Below are 19,272 nucleotides of genomic sequence, written 5' to 3'. Positions count from 1 at the left end.
GTTTTCAAGATAGATGCAAACCAAAAGTAGCAAAAATTCATAACCTTAAAAGCTTTCCCTGAACAAAACTTCCCGATCTTAAAAGCCTTCCGTGAGCAAAAATTCATGATCTTGAAAGCCTTCCCTGAACAAAACTGCATGGTCTTCAAAGCCTTCCCTGAACAAAACTGCATGGTCTTAATAGCCTTCCCTGAACAAAACTGCATGATCTTAAAAGCCTTCCCTGAACAAAACTTCATGATCTTAAAAGCCTTCCCTAAACAAAAATTCCTATTGAGAATCATAAAAACAGGAAAAAAAACACATTGCTAAAAATATCACTTGCTATTATGATTAATGCTTAATTAACGTATTTTATGAAGAAGATATTTGAAGGATGTTAGTGACCAAATTAAACTGTAAACTGCTCTCAGTGGTTTCTGAGAATTTAAAAAAAAAGTTGTTATGATTACGATAATGATTACACAGGACTTTATATTAAACAAGTGATGTAAAAGAATACTGACCAATGAAAATTATATAGTTTTTAATAACAATATACACAACATTAATATATAAATAAACATCACAGACATGTATACATACTTAAAAAAATAACACTCAGTTGATGAGCACCTTTGTTAAAAACATTATCAAATGGAAGCAAAATGTAACTTGACTTTGATTGCTTTGCATGTGTCTTAAAATTTCCTGTTTACATACAAAATTTATTTCAGTATAAAGGAATAATAGGACAATTAATTGGAAAGAGTGAATAAACAAAATATTATCACGGTTGCCAAAGAATGCCTAGATTTAACGAGTGTGCGGAACTTGTTCCGGGAATGAGATAAATCTCCACGCGTTCTTGCAGGTTATTTTGGTTATTCACAATAACCAATTGATTATCCTATTTATTATATATTTATCAACATTTTCAATATGAAATTTAGATTCTGTGATTGGCATATTGATTTCGAAGTTATGAAGTTTTGGCGGGAGAAAGTGCGAGAGTGAAATTACCGAATTTATTTCACAGTGTGAATTATCAAAATTTATTACACTGGGAACATTAAATAAAACACTGCTATCTATATAGTAAATACCTTTCTACATGGACACTTTATTTTCATAATATCAAAAAGTCTGATAAATTAAGAAGATGTACTTTTGTAACTACTGGAATAAAGAGCATACTGTAATTTAAGAAATTACTGATTAACTGTTAATTAAGAATTTTTTGTGCTGTTTGATATTTTTACAGAAAGACCCGTCACACAAAACCAGAGAAAAACTCTGAGCAATGCTCATTAAATTGATAACTACAGCAGTTCCACCTTTTGACATCTAAGTTGATTTGGATCAAAATCTAAAATAGGATGTGCACAATGAGAATATGTAATATGTAGTAAGATCCTGTGAAAATTTCTTAATATTCCATTCAGTGATAAAGAAGAAGTAACGGATAAGAGATGGGTACCCCTCCATATAACAGAAGGATGGAATGAAGAAATTATGGACAAAAAGGCAGACCCCTATTACTATATGATCCCCCCCACTGCAAGTGGGGTATAATAAAAAATAAGTTTGGAAAATTTTGAAAGGCCTTTACATACATTTTCACCACAGACCAAAAAAGACTTAGAGTAAAATTTCTGTTACAGTATTTTACTAGTGGTTATTATTTATTAAAAAACATTATATTAAAAAATCCTGTTAAAGTAATCATTAATAATATCAGATCTGATATGGAAATAACAATCTGACAGTTTTCTGAATGACAAAACTTTTGCAAGCATTTATCAATTTAAAGTATGAATTTCTACAGGTATTCATTTTTTGGATCAAACACTGAATCTCATGCCATGAAAAACATGATTTTTGGATCAAACACTGAATATCATGCCATGAAAAACATGATTTTTGAAAAGAACTATCACATTTGGTATCACATTTTTGTGCATAAACAACATCTATTGCATAATGGAAGGAAGATGTTTATACAAGGCAAGACAACACTAATATATGTTTACAGAATACAACAGATATACTACCATTTAATACACATTTTAAATTCTTTCACATATGAATTATTCATTCTTAAGTTTTCTTAATCTTAACTTAAAATATAAAGAATGTACAACCGTAAAAACTTGACATACAACACTAATAAGGCCACAACAAAATAAAAGGTGGTTTTCAATTATTCAATTACCTGAAGTATTCATAAATGAAATAAAAAATTGTACATTTTTACCCATGGAAACCAGATAATTACATATATTATACAGTTTTGTAGCTAACATCAAATAAGTTTTTTTTTATCTCTGAAGTAATTCATCAGTATTAAGTGCCTTAGTATTGTTAGTTTACAATGAAGTACAAATCAGCAGCACTAAATTTACCATTTTAGCAACAAATGATAAGCACATTATTAGTGTGTTAAATGTAAGGTTCCCATTTTGTCCTCATACAGCATAATCACTCAGGTTAAATATCATCACTCAAAAACACCAACACACAGACACACATATAAAACATCTGATTATTATGACCTTAGTACAATGTCATGGTTATAATGTTTAGTAATATAAATGTAAAAAAAATTATTGGAATGATTATTAAAAAAAAATAATGTTAAAATAATGTAATGCTAATTTAATGCTTTTACATGGTAAATTAATCTTTAAAGCCAAAGAAGAACGAAATAAATAGTTGCAGTTAAGCACCTAAAGCCAAATGATTGTGACACCTACCCATTGCTAGAAAAAGGTGTATTCTGTATCACAGTGAAGCCATCTTTGATTTCTCTTATTACACTAGTATCATATTCAATATGAAGAATCATTATTTTACCTAGCAAGGCCAAAAGTACGACAACACATGTTAATTGCAAATATATAATTTCTCCTTCAACAAAGTAAAACTGTGCATTAAATAACTGTTTATAACATACACAATGATAATGTTCTAGGGTTAGAGTCAATCTTCACAAAAATAAATGACAATCATCTCATTAGATAGTGAACTGGACATAAACTTTCCATAAGTCACAGATCAAAATACAATGAAATGATAGAAATTTAATCTCCTCAATTTTCCAGATAATTAATCAAAAGGAAGACAAACTCTATCCTTTGAACATCCTTGAATGCACTGTAATATTTCATAACAAAAATATGCAAATGTAACATTTGTTAAACTAACTTGGAATGGTCATTCATTTTTAACAATGTTTTTCAATTGGATCAGGACATTCTGTGTGGTAGACAACATTACAGTAGAAATATGAACAACATAATAATTAGTATGATCTACCTTAATACAAAAATTATATCTCAATACTCATTACATCTCTATTCTCAATACCTTTTAATACTGCTAAATGTAGATTTCTAGATTTTATAATAAACAAAATTCTATCTACCAGCATAAAAATATGACACTACTGGTACATAAAATCTACAAAATACATATACACCATTGAGATCTATTTGTGTGATACAGTGCACACTGAGTAATACATTTCCCTGGCACTGTTTCTATGGTTACGTTTCCCTGGCACTGTTTCTATGGTTATGTTTCCTAAGCACTGTTTCTGTGGTTATGAGATTATCAAAGGTTTCCCCAGCTATAAATCATTCAGCTCTGAATCTAGTGATCCCATTTCATCATCATCAAGGTCTAAATCATCTAAATCTAAGTCGTCATCTGAAATATGAATCCATAAAGATTCAATAGGGCAAGTACTGATTAATATCAGAAAACATTATTTTAATTAGCAAGTGTTGGTAAATATGGTTAGATTCAATAATTTATAGATAATTAACCAGTAAGTTGACTTTTTTTGATTGACCTATAAAACCTGATAATCTGTGCTCCATATGATTGAGTAAAATTCAACTCTTATGAATCAATTTTTTTTATTAACAACGTAACGTTGCTAAAGCTCAATAGTTTTCAAATCTTTAAAACTTTCAATGTGAAAATTCTTTTTTAAACTAGTTCCAAAATGAATACCAAGGACAACTTAGTCTTCTTAATTATTGCTACAATTAGCAAATTAAATCTAACATTCATAGTTTCTTAAAGCATAAACCAATGTGGTGATTATAATACAATTGATAATGATAATAATGATGCACCACCAAAATTACATTAATCATCAATTTATAAACAAAATTAACAAGTGAAATAAATATAAAGATGTAAAAATGTGACTTGAGATAAATAATAATAGATCTTGTCAGCACAATTTTAGAATCTCCAATAATCCTATGTTACTATGTATTTTTCTGCTACAGAAACACATGACAAACTTGTGAAAAATTCATTAACATGAACATTAAAGACATACATGATTCTGTAAAAGGACTGGGGATTAAATCCCTCTTGATCATGACAGTATTAGGATATCTTAAGAATCATCATAACAGATATATCCTTCTACTATTTTGCTACACTACTTTCTCAAGTGAAATAAACAATCCTTACACTGTATCCAGTGTTAAAAAGGTTAAGACAGTTAAATTTTCAAAGGTTCAGTTTTTTTTAACAATATGTTTTATCTTCATACGCACCTTACCTTGGGGAACATCCAGAAATTTCGTACTGTGTGTGTAACATCATAAAATAAATTAAATTGATGACTTTACAAAAAATTTTGAAACAATAATCAGTTGAGAACAAAAAAGTCTGATGCCAGGAGAACTCTTTTCCTCCAATTCTTAGCTGGTGATTAAAAATGCATTTAACTTTTTACCCACCAGGTAGTGATTAAATTTCTGTGAGAAGTTTCCCCCATTTAACATTTTTCAAGTTTTCTACAGAGTCATGGGAGAAACCTATTCTCCTTCAGTCCATTCTACAGAATCATCAGAGAAATCTATTCTCCTTCAGTCCATTCTACAGAGTCATGGGAGAAATCTACTCTCCTTCAGTCCATTCTACAGAATCATCAGAGAAATCTATTCTCCTTCAGTCCATTCTACAGAGTCATGGGAGAAATCTATTCTCCTTCAGTCCATTCTAGAGTCATAGGAGAAATATATTCTCCTTCAGTCCATTCTACAGAGTCATGGGAGAAATCTATTCTCCTTCAGTCAATTCTACAGAATCATCAGAGAAATTAATTCTCCGTCAGTCCAATCTACAGAATCATGGGAGAAATCTATTCTCCTTCAGTCAATTCTACAGAGTCATGGAGAAATCTATTCTCCTTCAGTCCATTCTAGAGTCATGGGAGAAATCTATTCTCCTTCAGTCCATTCTACAGAGTCATGGGAGAAATCTATTCTCCTTCAGTCCATTCTACAGAGTCATGGGAGAAATCTATTATCCTTCAGTCCATTCTACAGAATCATGGGAGAAATCTATTATCCTTCAATCCATTCTTGATTTAAACTATTTCTCCATTGTAGATATTACATGTTTGCTGAAGCTTGTTGAAAATGTTTGTTTTACCATCTAAAGAAGAGAAAAAGTTTAAATCACTCATTTCGTAAGGAGAATCTATATATATCTGATATAGTCAGAAGGCCAGAATTAGAGAAATAGAGTAGTAAAATTAATACCAAACTCTTCATCTGTACACAACTGTCAATACACAGACTAGACAACCTGCATATTTTTTTCTTTTTTTGTCATGTGCTGAAAAGACCTACTTTCAAATTATAAATTCCCATAAGTTAACAAAATACCAGTATTAACCAACAAAAGCAGTTGAATAGGATGTACAAGTTAGGGAACAATATCACATTTAACTGCTTTTGCTTAGATAACCTTACTTCCATAAATAGTAAATTTACTTTATTAAAATCACCTTACCACCAGGGTCAACCTAAATTAAACAGTAAAATCTTTTATTCATATCAATATTTATACTTGGTAGGTATTACTTCAGATTAATTACTATTTCATTTTACCTTTGTAAAATCACATTTTATCATTTCAAACTTTCTATTAATGAAATTCCATATTCCATTGTTCATATAACAAACAGATTCTTTTGAAGTACTTAAACTATGTCACACCATTTCAGGAAAATCTTACCACTATCAAGACCTTTAATTCCACCTTGTTTCTTTGGATTAAATATTTCTAAATCTGAGCTTTCATCATCATCTGATAGCAGGAAATCATCCGTTTCTAAATCGTTATCTAATGTGGTAGTGGTATAAACTGGAAATTATAATTATGTACTGGTAAATTTAAATACAAGGAATGATACAGAAGTAAGTTCAGTCTAAAGGAAAAAAAAAACCTTGCAATTTTCATTAACTTTGACCAATTGAAATCCAACACATATTTATTTGGAAATAACTGTGATGTCTTTATCATTGCAAAAACAAAAAAAACCAAAATATTTTGTTGTTGTGGCAAATAAAAACAATAAAAAAAACATGCAACTTTGAGGTTAGAACACCAATACTGAAGTGATTTTTTTTTCTCATTATTGCTAACATTTTAAAAAATGTTGGTCTACAATGAGAACAGCACAAAAAAATCAATGCAGTGCCAAACTATACTGTACATTACAAAAGTCTCACATCTAGTTATTTTTAACCCACAGCATTAAGTACAATATTTTCTGTAGCCACTTCCTGTTTTATTGTGTATTACTGAGCTTATTTATAAGCTAAGCTATCTTGGAAGCATTTTTCACAAAGCACTCACATGTTTGCTGAAAACTTGTGTTACAGTGTACTATATATTAGGTAATGATTAATTCATCAGGGGAATGGTTTAAAACAATGTGTGGAAGAGATGTAAATGCTTCACATTAGCAAGTATACCTCTGTGAAGTACATTTAGTATTGTAGGTTTACTGAAACTCACTTACCTTTTTTATATTTCTTTGTTGATGATTGGAATTTAGGTGGTGATGAGAATCCATTCTGCATGACTGGTGTACTGTATCTAGGTGTAGTATTCTGACTATTGACCACTGCCTCTAAGTTACCTAGTCTGTCTTTCAGTAGAGAAACTGTTGACCTTCAATAACAAAAAAAACGAGAAATTTGAATCAAATAAAAACATCAAGAAACAATGCAATGTAATGTATATGCAGTACTGCAGCTGGAGAGTGAATGAATATGTCATAGTAATGATATTTAATCAAATAACATACATATATTACAGTGAGACTTGTGGCAAGTCTATTGAAGTTATACAAATGAATACCAAGGTCTAAAATATGATCAAATTGTTTGCCTGCCTTAAAACAGTTCAAATAAATGGGCCATTGGCCGTGTTTTATAAATGTTTGTTTTGAATTATCTTGTCAACAATTTTTTTTTAAAGATGATTAAAACTGATAGAATAATAAGAATAATTGAATAGGTAACATATCATTATAGCAGTAAAACATTGCTTATTCAGGAGAAAAACAACAAGTTATTTAATCAATATTTCTTTTTTTAAATACAAGTAACTTTTACTGATGCAGTACCTGAGTTCTGATGCTTGCAATCTATCATTGTCTGATATAGGACTCCATGTCCCCTGAGTAGTTCTGTATGGCTGTTTGTTGTGCTGTGTTGCTAGTTCAAGTATATTCTGAATATTAAAACAAGAAATATTTAGTCAATTACAATTTTAAATTAATAATATGTCTTATGGTTTGGAGTCAGAACAATGTGTTTAATAGGATGACAATCTTTCCAACCAGTTTTCATCTCTGTGTGATAGTGTTGGACTAGTACAAAGCTTGGTATTAAAGCTTGACTGATCAAATGTTCTTGTCCTGAAATGTACGAAATATCTGCCATTGGATGTCAAACCACAATCAATCAATTATAGTATCAGTCTTCATTGCTTACAATATAGAAGACTTTGTTTTTACTTTAATAAATATAACACAGAATTAATTAAATAGAAAAGCTATTTCATATGGAAAATTAATATCTTCTCATTACCTGATCTAGACGATCCTGTTTCCTCCGAAGATCTTTTCCATTGTTAAATGCTGAGGATACATCTAATTCCATTTTAACTGAAAAAATTAAAAAGTATTTGAACTCAAGACAAAATCTCATTGGAGAAACTTTAAAATTCGATAAAATTTGACTCTGCTACATGAACAAAATGTCACAATTATGCAGAGTAATGAGTTTTTGGCATTATACAGCTACCCATGCTAAAGTTGTTAAGTTGCTAGTTTCCAATTATGTTGTAATAATGTATATCTAAACAAAAGAACAATCTAATATTCAATATTGAAATCTGTTGAACAACATGCTAATCGAACTAATGGTGTTTTTTTTATCAATGCATAAAGCCAAATGTATAGGTCGAATCTTCCTTAATTATGAACTTACAAAGTCTAGATTTAACTGCATCTATTTCCTTTTTGATGGTATCCATATCATCCCTCAAACCCTGCTTCCTGTAAAAGTAAATTGAAAATAATCCTACTAGTTCATGCAAAACATGGTAATTGTACTACACCTCAATGCACAATTAAAATGAGGCTACAATTTTGTATGGTTTCACCTAAACAGGTTTTATTCTGTTGGTATATGTATTTATTTTTCAGTTTGCAATGTCATTTGTGAAGAATATTTTGAATATACCCATGGAAATCATTCCCCACCATGGAAATCACTGCCCACCATCAAACAGCAGCAACTTACATTTCTTGAACATCCCGACTGAGAGACAAATAATGATTATCTGAGAGACGGTTACTTCCTGTTGTACGCAGTTCTTGTAGTTGGCTGTTCAGTATATATATGTCTTCATTCAGATCATGACGAACTTGGTCAAGTCTTCGATCAATGTTAGGTCCTTCACGCCCTCTTAGCTTGTAAACTTCATCTAAAATTATGCATACTAAAAATCCACTAGAAGATATGCACCACTGATGAAGTTCAATCATTTAAACAAACAGCAATAAAACACATGTAAATCAATATACATTGTAAAATGGATTGTTATAAACCTTGAAAAAATACATTGACTGACAGGATAAAATCATACATGAAGACAAAATTAATACAAGTATATGGTTTGCTGCATTGAATATCATATGGCTTTTACAGCACATGTAACTTCACTTGCAGGCTTATTGAAAGTTACAGCTTACAAGAATAAGTCCCCAAATGAATGCAACAATGCTGTAATACTTTACTTCCACTACAACAATTGTGAACAAGTTATTACTATAGAATTTAAATTAAAAAATAAATGAGATTTGAGATCTTCTAAATGAGGACACAGTTCAGAGAAGGAAATAAAATGAACTAACTTTTTAATTCTCTGATCTGTTCACTGTAATTATTTCTGTCTGACTCCAGTTTGTTAACCATCTGTCTCAACTGATCAATCAACTGAAATTTGCATAAACGATTACAGTGGATTCCACTTAATTGCATAGCCTATTTGCCAGTAAAAATTATGCAAATAACCTGGCTATTCTTATAACCGAAATTACGATTTTACCGGAAGTGTGAGTTCAGGTAAGACGATGATACTGTGGATCAACCAGGGATATCACTTTTCAACATTTCTGATCTGGTATTTAATTGTTATAGACCTTCACATTGTATTGTTCTTTTATCAATAAATAATAAGATGTATTGTGTTTATCTTGTTTGTTGACCTTCTTAACGTCGTGTGTATTTATAAGTAAAACCATGTGTTTCTCATCTATAAATAGTCAAGTAATTTCCTGATCTTTCTATGAAAGAAAATCCCGTATTTCATATTTCAGACAGGATTCAGTATAATATTCATCAATGTTTGCAGTTTCTGGGCTTTTGAAATGGTCTGTGCGTTTTCATTCCTCTGTTCAATCACCATTGTACACTGATAGTTGTGTATTATACGTGTCATTGACCTCAATATATTCCTATGAAGTGTGGATAGTATGGGGCACATTAGGGTAGTTAAATTTCATTAGACATTGTACTGAATGAATGAGGACTTTTAATTTTCGGTTGATATTTATGCCTAGTAACCCAAGCTCACTAAAAACTGTTCAGCTCATTAAAGAAAATTAAATTTACATTGATAATCATTTGTAGTCGGAAGAATTTAAATAGGGACAAAAAATATCCCAAGCCGAACCCCAAGCCGCATCATAAGGTGATGTTTGGCATGTCGTCAGAAGTCATTGTTGACCTAGGTGCTTGTTTATTTTAATGCAATTAGAAATCATTTAAATTGTCTTTTATGTCCATTATGTTTTTAATTCATTATTAACACCTCCTGATTGATGATAACCTAGTTTTTACAACAATAAATATGATTGACATATTTATGACCCGAAGGCTTAAAATAGAATTTGGGAAACCCTGTCTTTACCTCGATGAGGCAGAATTCTCTATGCAATAAACCGAAATGCACCTGCAAGGCCTATGCAAATAAGCGATTTTTTCCCTAATAGAATAATAGGAAATGGTTTTGTGCAGGAGAAAATTATGCTAATAACTGAAATATGCAATAAAGTGATATGCGATTAAGTGGAGTCGACTGTACTAAGATGCCACATCTTTTTAAATATCAGGGATGATTTTACGAGGTCTACAAACAAAGCGGAAATTGGCAAAATCAGAAGTAAATATACAGTAAAAAAAGAATCATAACGGTCAAATCCGGATTTGAAACAGAATTCCACTAAAAAGCAGAAAAAAATCGTCCCTTCAAAATAAAAAATACTAATAAGGAAACAATCAAAGTTAACTGTGCATCCTGTTTTCATTTAGATATAAATGTAAAATTTGATACTTAACTCTATAAAATAGAATTACAATTGTATAACCTTACTTACCCTGTTTTGTTCTTCCAATCTATCATTAAGAACTGAAACTAAACCTGAGCTTGCTCCTACATTTTCAGTTGTGTGTTGTGTTACACTGCTGTAAAGTTCAGTTCTAGGAATCTCCAACATCGACAATGTTCTTCTTATAGGTAATGATGTTGAAACTAAAGAATACATATAGCTTATTTATTCATTTGATAAAATACAAGAAAAATAAATAATTAAGCAAAATTACTTGAATATATTGTAATCTTCTTGTCAGACGCACTAAAAATAACATGTAAAATGTGAAAAGAATATGGAGCATTGGAGATACCAGTAAAAAAATTTGAAAAGCACAATATGAGATTAGGATTAAAATGTTCCCAGAGCTAAGCATCATTTTTAACAGATGCTTTTTGACTTCCACTGCCACTTGGTACTTCTGTTTTTCAAATGTGTAGAGTCCTGGATCTATCATTTTTTTAATTTGAAGCACCAACTCTTTCTCACACTATGCAGAATCTGGGTACAATGTACATATCAAAATGTGCTTTAAAATTTTTATTTAAAACATAAATATGTGCGGAAAATGTATTTACTTACAATTTCTTTCATTATATCTTGTTGAGTTAATTTTTCTCTGCAAGGAAAACAAGATAATACATAAATACAAAGTGTTATAAGTACAGTTTAGAGAATATAAAAGACAATCCAAAGACTTTATATGGAAGGAGCATCAGTCATGTCCTATATATGTAGAATGTAAGACCAGAACTATGAATGGCTAAAAAATTGCGCAAGTGGGGAGGTGCTGTTTTGTCTAAAATACGATGATGAGCTCCATCCACCTTAGGCGTCAATTATGTTAGATATCATTTACCTTTTTTCATTATTATGCTTTGTAAGGGACACATTTTAATATGAGGATTCAGTCATCAGTATTACATCATTTTCAAAATTAAATAAATGTCAGTTAAAATTAGCTTTCCTTTGCATTTTTTCATGGATTCCATAGGTCCACAAGCATTTCTCCAGTGACAATATTGGTTGAAGCTTAGGCCATATCTATATCATTTGAACTGGATATCAGGATATTTAGTAGGGACCCACTTGCCAATGGCCCCTAAAATTTGGTGTCGACTTCTAAAATTTCTAGTGTGATTGTAAAGAACTATACATATTGGCTACCACAATTTAAGCTGTGGGCTACTAAAATTTCTACGGTGATTGTAAAGAACTACATTTTTGTATACATATTGGCTACCGGTAACCACAATTTAAGCTGTGGGCTACCAAGCCAAAATTTCAGTTTAAAACCCTGGATATAAGTGGCCACTCAAAACATACAGACTACAATTAACTTTTGCCAATTATATTAAGCAAAATATAATTTGAAAAGTGAATTTTTCACAGTCACAGGTCATCAATTAGTCTCAAATTACAATAATCAAGTGAGGAAAGACAAAATAAAATAACAGATAATATGAGAGAGGCATTGGCCTTAAGTGCGAGCAAAGTCTGAAGCATAAAGAAATAGGTCCCCTTTTCAATGAAGTAAAATTCATGTCATATATCAATTAGGCCCAGTTTGATAAGGATAATTTCATAAGTGGGAGCCAGCAAAGGACAATCCAAATATTTGTAAAATTATCAAGGGAGTAGGTTCTGTGTTTCAGTATAAAATGCAAAGTTTTATCATAATATCTTCAACAGGAAGTAGCTTTTTTGTAAATGTCAGAGTACATGTACATTTGTAGTTCGGACTAAATAATATTGATGTCTTTTAAATGTTTCGTATAGGCTGCATTTTTAACTATTTCTAAAGCTTCAATAGATTATGATGCAACGTTTTGCTTTGAAGAAAGTTTCTAAAGCGTCAGTGTGATAAATTCTTTAAACGATTTATTATACATTTAAGACCACCCTTTGCTCACTAATACTGAATGGGACAGACATTCAGTTACTGTCAATAGTGACTTTTGCAAAAAATTAATAAATGCACGTTGGAATTAATTGTTTGAACATGACATACAGATGCACAGTGTATATTATAGTAAGTCATACCCCCTTGCCAGCAATATTCATGCTGGAATTATCAACTAAGACAAATCCACAAATAGCTCCTTATCTCCTCGGAAAAGTTTAATCATAATATGAGGAAAGTGAAACTTTTAATGCTAACGAAGAAACATTAATTAAAGAGTAATCAAGGAAACCAAGGGAAACAAGACATGGAAAACAGACATCCACAACAAAGAACAATAACATAACCAAAATAAATCTTTGGTAAATGAGCAACACAGACTCCACTAAAAACTGGGAGCATGGACCAGGTGCACCAGTAGGGTAAGCGTCCTCTGCTTTTCTAGAAATACCACCAGAGTTGCTCATAAAAATTCAAGTCGGGGTATTCAAACGAAAAGGAAAACTACGACACATTGATTAAATCAGTTTTCATGGTGCAGATGGATACAGCATAACGATCCACAAGGCTCATGACGACGACCATAAAACTTTTGTAGTGATGACTTCAATCTTGTAGCAACATAACCCTGTTCCAGAAGCCTAATTGTAAGAAGTCTAGCGTGATACAAAAAGTTTGTGTAGTTACAGCAAGCTCTGGCGTAACGTATGAGTTGTGATATGAAAACTCATTACCCAGATGCTGAAGGGATGTTACCACAGATGAAAAGAAATTTGACAATACAGAATGAAAATCATTGCATTTGTCGTATAGTTTAACTCAAAGTTCTTTCAGCACACCGGACAAATATGTTGTTGATAAAAAATTCCAATATTTTGAAAACATCTTCTTCGGTATATTTGGAAGATGATTTGGAATTAATTTTTACAAAGCATGAGGAATCTCTACCAAGAACTACATATTTGTATTTAAGTGTACTGTCTTTTTTGGAGTAACAACAATGTATAATGTTTTTGAGTCTAGATTTTAACTGAGTATTGGAAATAGAAGTATAAGGAGTTGAAAAATCATAGGTTTTAATGCCATTGTATTCTGATAATAATCATGAATTGAGGGTTTCCAGAAATTGATTTATAATTCTTATAACCTTCCAATATGGTAAATTTTGTTATGATATACGGTTTTAATTGTTCTAATGCATTATCTTAATTGCCATGGTCTAAAATGTCAGCATTCACAAGGTATATGGATTGTCATGGTCCAAATGTCTTATTGTCCGACACAGGTTGACATTATGGTACCTATAAACTGTGAATAATGAAATGTCTTTAAAGATTTCTTTTATGTCATTTAGTTTCATTTCATACTGTTGCAATTTTTATCATTTTATTTTGATTTTATTTCATTTTGATTCATTTTGTTTCATTCAATTCTATTTTTATCAATTTTTTCATTTCGCTTTGTGTTGTTATCATTTCGCAATTTTTAAGTACCCAAGAATTATGGGTAATGCTGATTACATTATTTTCGTAAACATCTTGGCGCCATACTGCAGACTGTTAAACAAGTCTTCAAGTTTCTTGGAAAAACTATGATTCAATGTTTATTTAATCATCGAAACTAGCAAATACTTTCTGAGACTGGTTTGGTTCTCAAACACATTTACGATGTATACCCAAATGAAGCTGCCATGATGCTATTTTTAAGCTTCTGAAACTGAAGGTACAAACCAATTATTGATGCTTTTTCTTGTCATAAGTATACAGAACCCAGTTGATAAAACAACCATTAATGCTCTCGTATTTATTTTCAAGGAAAATAATTAAAAATACTTAAATAAAAGAGAATAATTGAGTAATATGCTTCCTTGTAAATGGTAGTATTATCAACTTGGTTCTGCAGATGTTTATGAAAGTTATGTAATCAATATAACCCATAATTCTTCGGTACTTAAAAATTGCAAAACAATAAAGAAACAAAACAAAATTAATCGATGAAAGAAAGAATCGAAACAAAACAAATTGAAACAGTAATCAAGGGAACCAAGGTTCTAGCAGTAATCAAAGAATGTAATCCAGGGACAAAGACCAAATATGGAAACAGACAAACACAACGAAGAAGTAAAGAACATAAAGCCACTAAAATAATACATACATAGTAACAAAAGCAAATGAGCAACTCGGACACTAAAAATTGGGAGCATGGACCTGGTGCACCTGTAGGGTAAGCATCCTCTGCTTTTCTTGAAACAACTGTCAAGTTGCTCATAAAAAATCAAGTCCAAGGTATAAGAAAGAGGAAAAGAAAACTATGACATGTTGGACAGATCAGTTTTCATGGTGCAGATGGATACACCGTGATGATCCTTGAGTACATGATGACGGCCATGAGTCATGACCATTAGTATAATGCTTTAGGACAATAAAGTACCAGTCCATAAAAAATTCAGACGCTGCCTATGGTAAGGTGATTCATGCTGTAAAAAAACCTGAGGAACAGATGATGCTTCTTGATCTACATATGCTTTATTGTTATGTGACAATAGTCCTTTTGGTATTTAGATCTGTACTTTCAAGAAAACTACACTTTTACCTCCCACTAAAATCAATCAAATCAAGAACAATAACTCTTGCAAAGTGCTAACTTCATGTACAATCATTATAAATTTGATCTCAAAAGTGCAACCCTCAAATGAAAAACTATAATTGTTTCTGAACAAGAAATAAAACTAAATAAGGTGGGTTTTCGACATGCAAGAAGAATTCGGGTCGTTTCGCCCCGGTTATTAATTTCCATACAAAGTATGGGAAATCAATCTGCAATGAGTAAAAATTATAAAAATCTTGTGTCTCTGTATACAAATACACACAATATATGCTTCTGAATCGTTAGGCTTTGACATGGCTCAGGAAAACACAAGCTTTGGAATTCTTTTTATTTTGATTAACTGAACTCAACTTCCAAGCTAAGGACTTGATTTCAAATGATAGCATATATTAATCATGTCACCAGGGCGAACAGGTAATCAGGGCGAAACGACTCGCTACCTGCATGAATCACCTTCTGTCTGATTTTTATAAAGACTGCTTCTTAAAACCATGTATCATTACAAAAGTTACCATATTGGAAGGTTCTAAATATATATCAAATCAGCGCTAACAAAAATTATCAAACTAAAGTGGTTTTTTTTTATTTAATATTTCTTCGGGAGCGTTAAATCTAAAGATTAGAATTTAGAGTAAGACTGAGAGGAGGAAGTCACATTTTTATCAAAATCTGACTGCTTCGAAACGAAAATGACTATTGCAAAAATCGCATTGTACCCTAGTTTTAGATAAATTTGATTCTGCTTCCCTCAAAATTGACGAAAACTTGTCTTCCCAGTCCATTTTTCTTCTAAAAATGCATACATATGACCCTTTCTTCGTTGTCAAGTTCACAAATTGTTTACAGAGGGCGCTTTCGACGGAAGTTGTTTTAATTTTGTAGTTGGATCCGGTTACAACATCAGTATTAAATCCGGATTTTTTTTTTCGCGCACCTGTCAGGTAACTGATAATTGTCAAGAAAAAAGTTTTAAGATCTCCTTTTGCTTATATAACTATTTATAATTTCATCCTTATTAATCAATGGAAAAGATATATAAAGCAAATCATTTTGTTTAGGACAAACATACATGTTTGTCTTCGTACTGAATGGGATACAAATCTTATAAGAATCAAGCAAAATTGATAAATCTGAAACATATATGTAGAAACCCACCACTATCAATTCACGGTAAGTTTTTACTTTTTACATATAGATGGATACCTGAATGAATAATATGACCAACAAACTTATTCACTTGCCTAATGGAGTTTGAAATAATGATAGAATGTTTTATAATTTGACATTTTTGCAAAAGTTATCTAGTGAAATTAACAATCATGTTACGAAGAAACATGGCGTTTGTTCCTCAAACATCAGCAATGGTACAAATTACCCACAGACCCCCGTTTTGGACAGAGTCTCACCCCCTTAGTATACTGTGGTAGTAGGGGCTGGATGCTCTGACTGAAACGGGGCCTGTGAAAGTGGTTAGTACCTGCGTTTAATGTAATGATATGTTAAAAGATTTACGTAAGCGCAGCATTGCAGATTTTTTTTTAAAACACCAAGAAAAAAAAACATCATTTGACACATGAAGCAATATTAGTTTTTAATTTGCTTTTTATGTTCTCCTGTGACATTGCGCACGGGGCGTATACAGCATTGAAAAACGGAAGGACGCGCTGACAAGCCAAAGAAAGGACAGGCAAAGTAATTTTTGACAGTTAATCGACATTTTAATCAACAAGATCATTCAACCCTCTCTATGGAAGTCCGTATTCTTGAAAAAAAAATACCATCCAACGAATAGTCCTGTCATAAGTAAAAACTATCGTAGGGAAAGAAAGGAATAACGGATACGCGGACCAGTTACTGCAATACCTTACGGATGCAATGACAACATCAAAAGTAAAGGAAACATCTCAAGCCAATATAACAATAACATAAATGTGATGAATTTATTTGACAAAAATCCAAGACGGATAAGGAGTAATGGCCATCGCCACTATACGTTACCCAAGATAAACCTCTTGGACTTTATCACATTCGAACTGAACTCTATTCTACACCTCTCACTCCACTACACTCCATTTACAAAGCAAGTCTTGACACTCCTGTTTCTGAACCTACTTCATCATTATACAGAATTGCTGCCATCAATTTGGATATTGGTTTCCACAAACTCTTCAAACCAGTTTGTGTAAAGGTCGAGATGAAGAAAAACGATCATTTCTTCCACTACCGTTTGTCAACAATGGTATAAGTAATTTGGCTAACATCCTCCATCACAAAAACGTAATCAACAAAGTTCCCCCATATTTCAAGGACAAATCAATACCGATGATTTCATATTCCTATGCTTCACCTATTGCACCCAAAATTTTCAATTATAAAAGGCTATTGCAGAACATAGAGATTGAGGACTTCAAGGCTAAACCACCTGACTCTTCTTGCAAAAACTCTCCATTCAAATATGGTCCTTAGGGTCACGTCGTTTAAGCATCATCGAAAACGAATCTCTGCGTAAGGTCCTTTCTAAAGATCCCAAGTACCGTGAACCACGCTCCATAAATAGGAACAAGAACTTTTAATTTACAACTAAACCTCTTTCAAAACTTGTAACTTCTATACTAACAGCTATTAAAGAGGATCTACAGTCCTACCACAACACTTGTTACTCCCGAATTTATAATTATCATCAGACTATAATAGCATTAAACCCTATGATTTTTCAGAACTTTATACTTCTGTTCCCCATACTCAGTTAAAACCCCATCTCAAAAACATTATACATCGTTGTTTCTCCAAAAGAGATGGTACACCTAGATACAAGTATATAGTTCTTGGTAGAAATTCCCCATACTTTGTAAAACATAATTCCAATTAAATCATCTTCCAAATATACAGAAAATGTTTTCAAAATGCTGGAATTTTTTATCGACAACATATTTGTCCAGTAAAGCGGACGCGTTTTTTAACAAACGGTCGGCATTCCTATGGAAACAAATTGTGCTCCTCTACTTGCTGACATATTCCTTCATTCTTATGAGGCTAACTTTTTATCTGATGTGACCCGAAAGAAAGAACATCGTTTAGCTAGATCATTTAATATGGAACGCCTAAACTGTCTGATGAGGTACACATTTGTTTACCTGTTGTCAATTTTATATTACTTGCTGTGATTTTATAATTACATGTGGTCATTTTGTATTTACGTTATGTAAGAACATCATTTTTATGCCGTTTTATGTTTACGTTCTGCCATTTCGTCTTTAGGTTACAGACCACCAATTCAACCAATGAGCATTTGGAACGTACGCAAAAATAGTCCTACGCAGAAATTACCCCTGTTCCTCATAGTGCTGTGAAAAAAGTTCTCATCTCATTTAAAAAAAATTAAAGTTTCTGAAAGGAAAAACATTTCTGTACATTTTATAGGTGCATTTTGCTTCTTGTGATGTGAAGCCTAATCTCCATAATGATTTCTAAATATACCCGTATCTTGTGAAAACACTGGGATTTCCCATGCTATTTATAGACACTTCACTTCCGGTGACCAGTACTGCACTGCAAGTCTGCTAACCCCACATGCCAGTCTGAGGATTGTGAGCTGACATATGTAGAATCATGCTGATATATAGTCCTCTGCAGGTTAAAGTTAAGGTAAAGTCCCGAGAAGCCATTGAATATTGTGAAATTAGCATAGAAGCCTGTGGGAAGTGGAATTAGTGGTTTTTAGCCTTTATACGTTCTGTCATTTCGTCTTTACGTTCTATAATTTTGTCTTTACGTTCTGTCGTTTTATGATTACGTAATGTCAACATATATTTACTTAAAATGTGCATTTATCTTTACGTGCAGTGGTTTTCTTATTACGTGAGGTCGTTTCATCTTTACGTTATGTCGATCTCTTAATACTTCATGTGCATTTTCTTTTCTTTACCTGCAGTGATTCTTCTTTACGTTATGTGGTTTCTTCTTTATGTGATGTGGACAAAAATTTCATGATGACGTGTGACCCCGGAACTTTTCAATC

At 31.9% G+C, this 19,272-nt stretch overlaps 1 protein-coding gene across 4 annotated transcripts; it reads right to left on the bottom strand.

Annotated features, from left to right (window-relative positions):
• Window positions 1–509: 509 nt before the first annotated feature.
• Window positions 510–19,257, bottom strand: LOC148629818 (uncharacterized). 4 transcript variants are annotated; one of them, XM_088557755.1, is made up of 12 exons: window positions 15,971–16,129; window positions 11,327–11,363; window positions 10,751–10,905; window positions 9,227–9,308; window positions 8,613–8,796; window positions 8,298–8,365; window positions 7,896–7,972; window positions 7,430–7,536; window positions 6,821–6,972; window positions 6,031–6,159; window positions 5,787–5,818; window positions 510–3,690 (listed from the first exon to the last, which is right to left on the bottom strand). In XM_088557755.1, exons 1-11 carry the CDS (start codon window positions 16,034–16,036, stop codon window positions 5,814–5,816), a joined length of 1,062 nt encoding a protein of 353 aa, XP_088413881.1. In that variant the 5' UTR covers window positions 16,037–16,129; the 3' UTR covers window positions 510–3,690; window positions 5,787–5,813. The 4 variants fall into 4 exon arrangements, with proteins under 4 accessions (XP_088413881.1, XP_088413874.1, XP_088413890.1 ...); XM_088557748.1 differs by having other exon boundaries at window positions 5,801–5,818; window positions 15,971–16,128; XM_088557764.1 differs by lacking the exons at window positions 5,787–5,818; window positions 15,971–16,129 and adding an exon at window positions 19,180–19,257.
• Window positions 19,258–19,272: the final 15 nt, after the last annotated feature.

The sequence above is a fragment of the Perna viridis genome, chromosome 1, assembly GCF_037379345.1.
Source record: "Perna viridis isolate PV_CMFRI_1.1 ecotype Kerala chromosome 1, ASM3737934v1, whole genome shotgun sequence".
In the NCBI taxonomy this organism is placed as follows: Eukaryota; Metazoa; Mollusca; class Bivalvia; order Mytilida; family Mytilidae; genus Perna; species Perna viridis.
The sequence above is the reverse complement of the archived record's forward strand: the minus strand, read 5'-3'. Positions and strand labels throughout refer to the sequence as shown.